Consider the following 11,955-nt stretch of genomic DNA (forward strand, 5'->3'; position numbering starts at 1 on the left):
CACCTCTGCTCTCACCACACACACAAATACACATGCACACACACACACACACACACATACACACACACACACACACACACACACACACACAAATACAAAAACATGTTCATGCACAACAGAAATATTTTCATCAGATCAGTTTCTCCAATATTTCTCCCAGTTTCGGTGTTGTTTTCTTTATAGATTCATTGACTGGGGAGTCAAGTAACATTCTGATTACTGTGTAGAAGTGAATTAAAGGATGTGTAAGGTACATGGTACAGATTGTCCAGTCTAACTGGACAGGTTGCAGTAATAACATAGCAATGATTAATAATCATTACAAGACTCTCAATTTTGTTGAAATGTTTATTCACTTGCATTCAGTATTGCAGTTTTTCATAATCAGTTGCTTATACACTGAAACTGGTCCTATGGAAAAAAACAAAACAAAACAAAACTGTTACATTAGCAAACAAAAGAAAGGCTCGGACACCACATCCATATGACCTATGCAGTTGTGTTCATGCAAATTACAGAATTGTTCAATTCTCTTTGCAGTTCATATTGTCATGTGTCTATAATAAAGCAGGACACTGACAAAGCAAAATGCCAGAGCACAGAAGAGCTGCATATAAATCATTTAAAGGACATCACTTAAAAATACACTGAAAGTGATATGTCAAAACAATGTAATACTGAATTCTGGTATAAGAATGCAAAATAATTAAGGGATGATATTCAGCTGCCAACTGAAAACACAGTTTATGATCTGACCAAAAAAAATCGTCGTTTCCACCTCAATGCAAATGTCAGACGTTTGCTGCGAATCTTAGATAGCAAATGTAGACAACACAGGAAGATTTCCCTTCTGTGGAATGTATGGAGCTGGTAACATCATTAAAAATATGAATGTTTTTCAGGCACTGCAGCAGTTTTCAGGATCGAAGACAAAATTAATGGAGCAGAGAGGAGTAAAGGAAAGTCTGCAAACCTCTGCATTAAAGCTCACAGTGAAAGCCACACCGCAGTGACTCAGGACCTAAAGCAGAAATGTTTTTCACTTTCTCTGTCAGCGCCCTGAATTCTGTCTCACATACCGACTGGATTCCAGCAACACCGCTCAAGGAAAGCAACAGAAATTCAACTGTCTTATTAGGAACAAAGGTTAAATGATTTTCAAATCTAGGTACACAAGGTTTATATATTAGTTTTGTAGTCATTTTCATGTTAGTTTGATTCCCAATTAAATTAAATATCAAAATATTGTTTAATGTTATGCATTGAAATATCTGTTACAGTCATCAGGTGGAGATTTGGCTTGGCTGTCATTTTCTCCTTTTTTCAACATTAGATGAGGCTGTAAGCTTATGAGACATGCTGATGCTTAGTTTATCACTTCAAAACTAGATTAGTTGATAGATAGAATTATGTTTACACAAAATGTCACATACACTTGTATATTTAATGGAAAACCACTTTTTCAATATCAGTTTTGGTATGATCTGGAAATTTAACAGTTTGATCAGATCTGATGAGTCTAAACTTCCTCTGTTTTGAGGACTATTAATAAAAAAAGTAATATAACAAAGAATTTGTACATATTTTTCATTCTTAATGATTCTCAAAGAATTGAATGTATTTTTCAAACATTATGCTGTCTGTTGCTTGTTCATAGCAACATGACATGTCCTTAATGATTTTAACCAGGAGAGGGCAGTAAAGTATAACAACGAAAGGAAGAACTTTTTGAGCGATAAACTGTTGTAGCCATTCATCTTTATTTTAATAATTTGATGTCCTTATTTTATTTTATTTTATTTTATTTTATTTTATTTTATTTTATGCTTTTCGCTGTGGACTCCCAGAAGCCTGACTCTGTCCTATGTCTCCCCCTGCTGGAGTGACCTGATGCATCAATGAAGAATTCAAAACGCGTCTGCACCATTTGAATATTACACCATCATTTTCCTGACAGCGTTATGATAACACAATAACTCATAACCTACATGTTTTACTTCATCAAGCAATGTGTAATGGTGAATTGTGGCTACAGAGCTGAATTTGAATCCTGTCTGGAAAATGTTGTGAAACTTATAGGCAGAGGTTAAACTGTCCCCCCTTTTTTTTTTCTTTTTTTCATTCAGCTGATCTCAGTCTCCAGACAGAAGTAGAGTCAGTGAAGGAGGAGAAGAGCAGAGGATGAGGAGAAAGAGAGGGAGGAGAAAAGAAGTGCTGCAGGTGCTTCACTGACCCCTCTGGAGAACCTGTAGTCCTGTCAAAACTGGCCGGCCACCAAGCTATAAAGTTAAGTGAATGTTGTGAGTGTGTGTGTGTGTGTGTCTGTCTGTCTGTCTGTGTGTTTGTTTGTCTGTGTCCCACATGATCCCTCCAATGCTAACTTTAAGAAACAGATGAATTGGTCTGTTGTTACAGTGGAGACAGTGATTGTGAGATCTTGTGTGAGTTCCTGTCACACAAGCCCATGGCATTTGGTAATGATATAAAATGACTTTAAACTGAATCTGCTTTAATATTCATCTACACTGTTCTGCCAGAAAATTATTTTCTTTTCCTGCACATTTGAAAAATGTCCTAAATGTCCTAATCAATATCTGTACTTTATTTAACTTTTCAGACTAAAACTTCAGAATTCAGCCTCTGTAACTTAACACTGTAGCTTTTCATTATTTAGATTCAGTTTGATAGTGGGTAACAATGACACAACATAATGGCACAGATAAGACAAAAATAAACATTTATTCACAAAAATTACATAAGTTTTGTTCCCCTTAGAATTAAATGTATCCATGGAGAGTGTTAAACTCCCTTGGATAATGGGGGAATATAAGACTCAAAAGGCTAATGTCTGAATGAACAAAAACCTTTAGAATAAATAGGTAAATAAGTTAATGAAATTGGGTGTGTTTCAGTGCAATGCCAGGAACAGCATGAACACTCCAACCAAGAAGTTTCCCACAGCAAGGAGAAATTCAAGTGTAATAAAAACACAACTACAAACTTTTAAAGACTTCACTTAAGACTAATGAACACAGTGAGTTGCTAAATGCAGCTGTGGTTGTCTGAGACAACATGTAAGACTCATGCACCCTCCTGTCTGAGGACAAATATAAAATATTATTCTGGAAGCAACATTACAACATAGTGTATGAGTGTAAGACTTGAGTGATGACAGCATTTCAGTGTAAATCTGGTCACGTTGCCATGTTTAACAAAATGTGCCGTCTGTTTGACGAGAAGATTTCTTTGTCTTGGCAGCAGTTTGTGAGAAAACTGCCTTTGTTCCTGTAATAGAAGAACACGGTTACACGTTTACTACCCATCACCACAGTCTTACTACAAAATTTCTGACTGACTTAAAAATTTCTGACTTACTTAAAAATTTCTGACTGACTTAACTCTGAGGAATAGAGTTTAAAGAGATCAAGGAAATACAATTACACAAATGAAAGAGAGAGAGAGAGAGAGAATTGAGAAATTTACCAGTGTTAATGGCTGATCTCCATCTCTCAGTGATCTCTGTCCTCTTTCTCACGCTCATCGTTATCCTGGTACCTCACGGTGGCAGCCAATCTTTCCTGGAGGGAGGACAGCTGTTCTGTTGCTATGGTGATAACAGCCTTTTCACTTAGACTTGTGAGGTAATATCTGTTACAGTGCAGGTCATAGCTGGGATCAAATACTTCATCTTTGATCTTTAAGGGACGGTGACACCTCTCCTCACCTTCATCCCTCTTTCTTTTCTTTTCTCTCCATTCTTCTTCCTCTCCTCTGTGTTCCAGTCCTCTATGACTGTCCGCTTTGTCATAGTCATCTCTCTCACTGTTCTGAGAACAGCCCTCTGTGGCTTGTCCTGGCTCTTCACCCCTGTTCTCCTCCGCATTGCCAGGATTTTTATCTCCATCATTATGATCACATTGGATGCCATTGTCTTGGTCATACATGTAACCTGTGTGATTGTATTCATGAGGTTTGTGGATTGTCGCAGCATGGTTGTCATCTTTGAAGCAGGTGCTGTTGTTTGAGTGAGACTGGTAGCACTTACCATTGATTTCTCTTCCATTTATATGGCTCTGAGCGTTGCTGAACTGTAGTTTTATTTCATCATCATCATTTCTGTCATTTTCATAGTCACATCTCTCCTGCTCTGGAGGAGCCTCTCTCTTAATTTTCACCGGCATGCTGGACTTCCGTGGTTTCTTCTTGGGCATTGGTTCACTCCCAACGTTTGAGACACAGTCAGTGGTCTGTGGTCTTGAAACGGGCCCGCCTTGTAACGGAGAGTCCCCGAAGAAAGATCTCTGGAACTGCTGAGTGTGCAGTTGTAGATTGATTTCTATTTTGTCATTGCTCGTCTTACTGATCACTGGACTTGAGGATGTGGAAATAGAGGGATTAACCGTATTCCCTGACGACAGCAGCGTTTGGTAAAATGGTAACAATGGTTGCACAGTCTTCACCAGTGGAAAGATCAGTGAACTTTGCTGAGGCTCCAGGACTGGAGGAGTAGGGAAGCTCAGGGGAGACAGACCCATTTGGGGCTTTCCTTCGCTGGGTGAGACCGTGACTGAGTGCTGGGGGGGTTTTGGAGAGCGGGTGTTTCGGAGGGCAGGCGCGTGCAGACGCGGGTTGGGGTTTGCGCTGTGGCGGTTGCGGCTGCGCAGCGAGCTGAAGACCATGTTACATCCCTCGACGGTGCAACGGTGTTTGATCTTCAGGTGCACGGCATTGTAGTGGATCTTCAGCGTCCCTTTATCGTAAAAAGTTTTTCCACAAGCATTACAGCACACGCGGCCCTTCCTCATGGCTGCTCCCAGCTTACGCTCTCGTGAACCCCAACAAGAGGAAGAGGCAGGCGACAGGAGTGCAGACTCGCTTTTGACTGATGAAATGCACTCGTTTAGACTGCCGGTGTACTGCAGGTGATTCTGCTGTTTCGTTGATCCTGATATGTTTCTATCTGACGCACTCTTGAAATCCATGGCTTTGGGGATCCTCTTTGGATCCCCTCTCCCATTAGCTGTGATGGTTTTAGGGCTGTTGCTGGCTCTGACTGGTGAGAAATATGGAGATGCCATTTCTGATTGGCTGCTGTCGGTGTTGTTGTTGTGTTTTACCTGGCCAGGCTGCTGCAGGCTTGGGGCCAGGGTGGCTGACTCTAATACATGTGAGGGTGTGGTTTCCGAGCCTTGCTGGGGGGCAGTGGATAGACTCAAATATTGAAAGGGAAGCAGAAATGACAGGTTCCCCCCCGGCAGGTTCTCAAAGTGATGCAGGCTTGGGGAGGCCTGGCTTCTGACTCTACCATTTTCTGTGTGAAACTGTAACCTGGGGCTAGGGCAAAGTTTGGTGCTTCTGATGAATGACTGGATGTCTGAGTCTGATTTTGTTTCCCTAATACTGGATGCCAGGAGGCCCTCCTGTTCCTGAACCGTCATAAGTTCAACGATGGACTTGGTTTCGCCAAAACGAAGGAACTGATGCAAGGTCGCCAGCTCTTCCTCCTGAGACATGATCACCCAGCGGTCTAGAACCTTCCCCATGGAATCCTACAGAAGCATTAGGGTACAGAAGAGAAAATTTGTTTATGCTCATTATGGTTTTTGTATCACAAAGACTCTTGATGACTTAGTGGTCCAGCACCTTGTAAGAAAAGAGCACAGTTTATAGATAAGAAAGTTAATGGATGTTTGTACATGGATTCAAATATTCAGGAAGGAGATTTTCACCTCAGTGTTTGCTGAAGTTTTTCTGAATTGTGTATCTTTCTGATAATAGTTGTTTATAAACTATTTATAATTTATAGTTATAAACTGTTTATAACTCAATCCTTTGCTCAATCTTTGATGTTCAAATTCTGACAAAAAATTGCATGAGTAGTGTGACCCTTGCATGTCGTAAACTTATTCAGAGTGAGAGAAAATTCTTCTTCTTATGTATAATTTTAGATTATAAATTGAATTATGATAATCAGCTCATTCCTACAGACTTCATCCTTGGGCTGTGTGTGTGTGTGTGTGTGTGTGTGTGTTTCTCTCCATATGTGACATTTATCAGTTGAAGAGCATCACATGCTTGTTAAGATTCAGTTTCTATCTTCCTCTCCCTTTCAAAGAGTGATATGTACTAATTGGTCCATAGAATGACATGAGAACAGACGAGAAGAGATCAGAAGAGCAATAACAGAGAAAGGACATAGACAAAGAAAGAGAGAATTACTTGAATTCCTTGAACACATGAATACTAAATGTTGGATTTGTTCTTAAATATACATTACAGCAGCTCCACCCCCTCCTCTCTCAGCAAGCCCGTGTTTAACCAGAGGGTACAAGCCTGTAGCACTTTTTTTCTCCATGGCAACGAAGTTACTGTTAAATTGGACTAAGAAAAAAAGCCTAGAGACAGCTAATTCAATCACAATAACAGCAATTATAACTTATAACTTGCTTAATTATAACTAATACACTAGTGGCTCAGTTGCCTTTGATTGTCAGATAGTTGCAAGAAGGAGAGCAATCCTTGTGAGCCAGCGTGGTCCAGCAACCCTTCACACCCATAATCCTGAGCATGGGACACTCCTGATCAACAAGACAAAAACTCTTCACAATCAGCTACAGGGGGAGCCTAAGAAATCACTCAGTGTGTGTGTGTGTGTGTGTGTGTGTGTGTGTGTGTGTGTGTGTGTGTGTGTGTCTGTATGTCCCTCTGTGTGTCTGTCGGTGTGTCTGTGTGTGTGTTCTGTTGTATATTATCGTGCATTGCTGCTGACAGAGGTTTACTTTGTTAATGGTCCTGTCATCAGTTTATACTGGACAGACAGAAAGAGGTCTGGTATATGACAGTGCAATTATCCAACAGAATCCCATTACTGATTTAAAAACACACAAAAACACACACACATGCGCACGCGCGCACACACACACACACACACACACACACACACGCACGCACACACACACACACACACACACACACACACAATGGTTATTAGATTAGAACCATGACACCAGTATAACCAGTGATATTATCTTAATGACATGATCATCATTGTCAGGACTCCGTAAACGTGAGCGTCTGTCTTAAATTGGATTAGGAGGTCATGACACCTCAACTCCACTATGCTCCCATAATGATAGTAGTCTGTGTGTGTGTGTGTGTGTGTGTGTGTGTGTGTGTGTGTGTGTGTGCGTGCGTGTGTGTGTGTGTGTGTGTGTGCGCGCGTGTGTGTATGTGTGTGTACATGTGCGTGTGTGGGTGTGTGTGTGTGTGTGCGTGCATGTATGTGTATGTGTGCGTGTGCGTGATTTGGTCTACGACAGGAGTCTGTAAAGGAGCATCAGATTTTAACCTGACTGGAAAGCATGATGTTTGAACCACTCTGTATTGCATGTCATATTCTATATGAGACCACATGTATATTAAGTCACGCCAGAAGTACTCTTCCTGCAGTTTCTCTATTTCTATATTCTTTTCTTGTTTGTGAAAAAAATCCTTTAGATAGTGTATGTATACGATTGTAGAAGAACTGGCGAACATCTTGTTTTCTCTATTCTGTTTTCGTTCTCTGTGAAATATTTCCTTTTTTTCTTATTTCCTTTCCTTTTATTTTCTTTTCATGACATTAACCCAAGACACAGACTCTCAGTGTTAAGCTTTTAACTAAACACAGCCAACACTAAAGGCAGAACTACACAGATTAGCTCCCTTGAGTTTGCATGTTTTAATATTTAAATCATATTTTCTCTGATTGAGAACTAATGAGACTGTAAATTGGTGGCCAACAGAACATGTCTTTGTGTTTGTAGATTTTCTTCTTTTCTTTTCTTTTTTTTCAGCCTTCTGTTTTCTGCATGTTAGGATTGAAGTAAATCTAACACGTGCGGAGCTCAGAGCACAGTGGCATAAAGACGAAAGCATCTGTGAGCTGCCTGGAAAACCGCTGCCTGGTGTCTGTTCTGAACTCAGGTTCCTCTGTCACACAAGTGACACACAGGCACACACGTACACACACACACACACACACGCACACACACACACGCACGCACACACACACACACACATACGTCTTTAAGAACAGATGCGAGGCGAGTTTTGCATGAATGACACACAGATCTGCCACAGAGACACGTCAGTCTGTGTCTTTTCTCGTTCTGAACAGAAGTGAAGGGACCAGAAGTAAAGTTCTAAGAACGAGTCCTCTGATTTTTGACGAAGATCTAAACGAACAGTTCCGTCAGATTTCATTTGATGAATGGAATCAACCAAATAGAAATGCTGCCTTATGGAGACTGACAATAGAACAGGTCCCAAAGGAAGAAAAACCCTGAACTGGTAGAAGGAGAGATTTATTTATTTATTTATTTATTTTCACTGTGTCTAACACATACCTTCTGATCTGATATTTGCTTGACAGCAAACTAAAAAAGAGAGAGGAGGAGATAGATAGAGAAGAGAGAAAGAAAGGAGAAGAGATGGTGAGTGAAAAGAGGGATGGATAATGTACCTGCAGAATGTATCCTCTGACATAATCGCGTAGAGTCCAGCCGAGGGTATGGAGGATGGTCAGAACCTCCTCCTGTTTGAGGACGCTGAAGAGACGGTCCAGTAAGATCTTCATACGAATGGGCAAGGCTTGAGTACCGTACAGCATTAGACTGCTAATGTCAAAGACCACGTTGGCCTGAACAATCTCCACCTGCCCAGAGCACAGTGACTCCTGCCCACTCAGCTTCCCCACCGCTGAAAAGAGGAACACACACACACACACACACACACACACACACCTGTTAATGACAGAACTTTTACATTCTGACAGTGTCGTAAACCTTAAGCTTTAAACAGGTGAGACTGTAGAGTGAGTCCCAGGTGCAGCTGTCTACAAATCCTCCGGCAAACTTTCAGCTCTGGCACACACTCATACGCTCTCGACTCACACACACACACACACACACCCCCACTCTGTGTGTGTGTGTGTGTGTAGGTATGTGTGTTAAACCTTTCTCTATTACACCTGTTTGACTTCACTTTGATTTTATGACAACTTTGACACTCTGCCCTCTTTTTCGTCTGAATAACAGATTGCAGGGGTGATCAGTATGGAGTTTAGGGGAGGATCACAGGAGAGAGTATCCTGTCAAAGACAAGGGAAGGAAGAAACATTTCTTCCTGTCTGTCAAACACTGTTCCAACCACAGTATTCCTTTCCTTTCTGCCACTGTCTCAGGAGCCGGCTGTGCACAGACGAGGCAGGTGTCATTTCCTAGCTTTTAACGACAATCAGACTCAATAAAGAACAGAGATGTGTCTCACCATGGGCAACCCAGCCGTGTTTACACTGCTGACAGGATCTTAGGTTGACCTTGCCTGGCTGGAAACACTCACATGAGCAGTTCACCTGAGTACAACTGATAACCTGTGAGAGAGAGAGAGAGAGAGAGAGAGAGAGAAAAAATTATGTAGTTATATTTAAATTTCATAAACAGGGTCATCGGATACATGTATGTACTCAGTGTCACGTCATTTGTTCCAGAAGCGCTAATTACACTCAGAAATATCGCACTCGGAGCTCACGTAAAATTCTGTTAATGTGAGACATTTACAGGCTGGAGAAAATATTTAAGGTATTATTACTGAGGCAAACAACATTTTTATGTTTTTTTATATTTTATGTTTTTGTTATATTTTTTATGACTTATTCCTCTTTCTATTATTGAGATGATAGAAAAGTAAAACACCATCTTCTTAAGCCTTAGGGGTGGAGAGAGCTTATTTATACACTTCATCTATAAAATTAGCAATTTTTCCTGCTCATCCATAATAGGTGGACAACTTTTCTCACTCAGCACTCCAGAGTTATATATTGTCACTTTAACAGTCCATGTGTATGTGTGTGTTTGTAAGGGAATACTCTTGGTGACACACTGTCCAATTTTAGCCAGATTTGCCAATCCCTCAGACATCCCCAACGCACACGCGCACACACACACACACACACACACACACACACACACAGACTCATTCCCAGTAGCAGCTGCAAAAGCCCAGTCCTCTCTGATTATCTAACAAGGGACGGAGCATGGGTAATATGCCCTAATTATTTTCAAACACACACACACAGACACACACACACACACATACACACAATTAAACAACCTACTACAATAGCTACACAAAACCAAGGTCGCGATCAAAAGAGCTTATTGTCTCTTGTTATTTTTAGTGCACTATCTGTATCTGTATACCTGTACACCTACAAACAAAAGAAATTATCGCGAAGAAAAAAACATCTGAACTGGAGTTTGTACCTCTTCCAGGTCTCGTGTCATGCTTGGAACATTACACTTCAGTGAGGACCTTGAAACAATATCCTAAATGCCAAAGAAAGAAAGAAAGAAAGAAAGAAAGAAAGAAAGAAAGAAAGAAAATGTTACATTGAGACATTGCCCTGTGTGACCTAATGAATACATGCTACATTATCTGATCCTTTTTGATGGATTTTTCCGCAGTCACCCAAATGTAATATTCTATTTCTCCATCACTGGTTTGTCATTTTCGTGTTTTTGTTCTTTTAACATTCTTGTTTAAAATATTACTCTCAGTATGTGTCTCTGTGCTTTCAAGCTTCTGGTCATGAAAATGAAAGTGATTGAAATTTTCTCACACACACAAACACAGTTTTGTAACATTTCCAAAGTTAAGCATATTTCTAACACAGCATGATTCATACCAAAAAAATTATTCAGATCTCTTGACAAAAATATGACCATACGTTTGTTTCGTTTCGTGGTCCATCAGAAAATCTCTTACCAGAACATTCCAACTGTAAATTTCAAGATTTTTAAAAAATTTGAGAATACCATTTAAAAAAAAACAAACAAAAAAAAACCTAAGCCTACCATCTATTCGTATTTGTGTTACACAAATTAATTTGCAAAGATCACATCCAACTTCATTATATTTGAATGAGTCACAAATTTTTATTTTTTATTAAACTGTCATGTTATTGCAGTTTAATTAATTTAATTAAACACTCATAACGACATCCCAGTTGGATACATTTTATTAAAATGTTTAATAAAACATTTCATTAAGTGACAAATCAGCAGTTTTACAAGAACAGCAACCCATGTAAGATCGCCCCTAAACAGAAATCTCGCTGTTTTCTGATCTCAGAGAAACTACTGTAAGGTCTTATAAAATCGGTTAAAAAAATGTAAGGGAAACATATAAGAGGTAAATAGACTGGTGTCAAACCAGTGGGACCTCGTAACTGTGACAGTACATCTGTTAACAACTTTCAACTGGTCAGCCTGTTGTTGTTGCATTTAAGACCCATTTACATTACATTACATTAAATTACATTACACAGAATTTAGTTACTAACTGCTGTTGAAACTCAGTGTAGTAGGAGAATAATATTTTGAATCAAATGTTGGAGGCCGCTGTTTACTAATGGTGCGTTTAAAAACATACTAATAAAACTGGGACCATGATTATAAGTGGCATAGTTAATGGTGGAAGAAAAAAAAAACTCAATATACTTTTTTCTCAACTCTGGCTGGCTGGTGAACAGAGATGAGGTCCTGGAGCTTCTTTGGCTGTGTCCAGGGCTACACATGCATAAGTAAGTTATGACAAGTTTTTAAATCAATTTCCATTTACAGTTGATTCTATAAAAACCTTAGTGATACTCAAGCAATGTAACCTAACCACGCACAGTCGTAGAGAATTCTGAACTCAGTTTTGCGTGTGTGTGTGTGTGTGTATTGTAATCATAAGAAGACATAAAAATATATTGTGAAAGCATGTCCCCTCTGACATAACAGAACAAGTGTGTGTGTGTGTGTGTGTGTGTGTGTGTGTGTGTGTGTGTGTGTGTGCGCGTGCGTGCGTGCGTGTCTGAGTGTCACCTACCTGCTGGTTGACTCTGTGGAGTGTATGTCTCCATGTTCCCAT

General features: G+C 40.0%; 1 protein-coding gene across 1 annotated transcript; it reads right to left on the reverse strand.

Moving 5' to 3' along the window:
- Positions 1-3,509: 3,509 nt before the first annotated feature.
- Positions 3,510-11,955, reverse strand: LOC115812455 (zinc finger protein basonuclin-2). Its single transcript, XM_030774934.1, has 7 exons — positions 11,914-11,955; positions 10,305-10,367; positions 9,310-9,412; positions 8,504-8,739; positions 4,986-5,549; positions 3,824-4,895; positions 3,510-3,604 (listed from the first exon to the last, which is right to left on the reverse strand). Exons 1-7 carry the CDS (start codon positions 11,953-11,955, stop codon positions 3,510-3,512), a joined length of 2,175 nt encoding a protein of 724 aa, XP_030630794.1.

Source organism: Chanos chanos, chromosome 5, assembly GCF_902362185.1.
Source record: "Chanos chanos chromosome 5, fChaCha1.1, whole genome shotgun sequence".
Lineage (NCBI taxonomy): Eukaryota > Metazoa > Chordata > Actinopteri > Gonorynchiformes > Chanidae > Chanos > Chanos chanos.

Excerpts from the sequence above, each read along its gene's own strand:
- LOC115812455 (XM_030774934.1), bottom strand. The coding sequence starts at position 11,955 with ATGGGAACATGGAGACATACACTCCACAGAGTCAACCAGCAG. Across the intron at positions 10,368-11,913 it reads TCCACAGAGTCAACCAGCAG|GATATTGTTTCAAGGTCCTC; the intron begins GTAGGTGACACT and ends TTTGGCATTTAG. Across the intron at positions 5,550-8,503 it reads TCAGAGGATACATTCTGCAG|GATTCCATGGGGAAGGTTCT; the intron begins GTACATTATCCA and ends ATGCTTCTGTAG.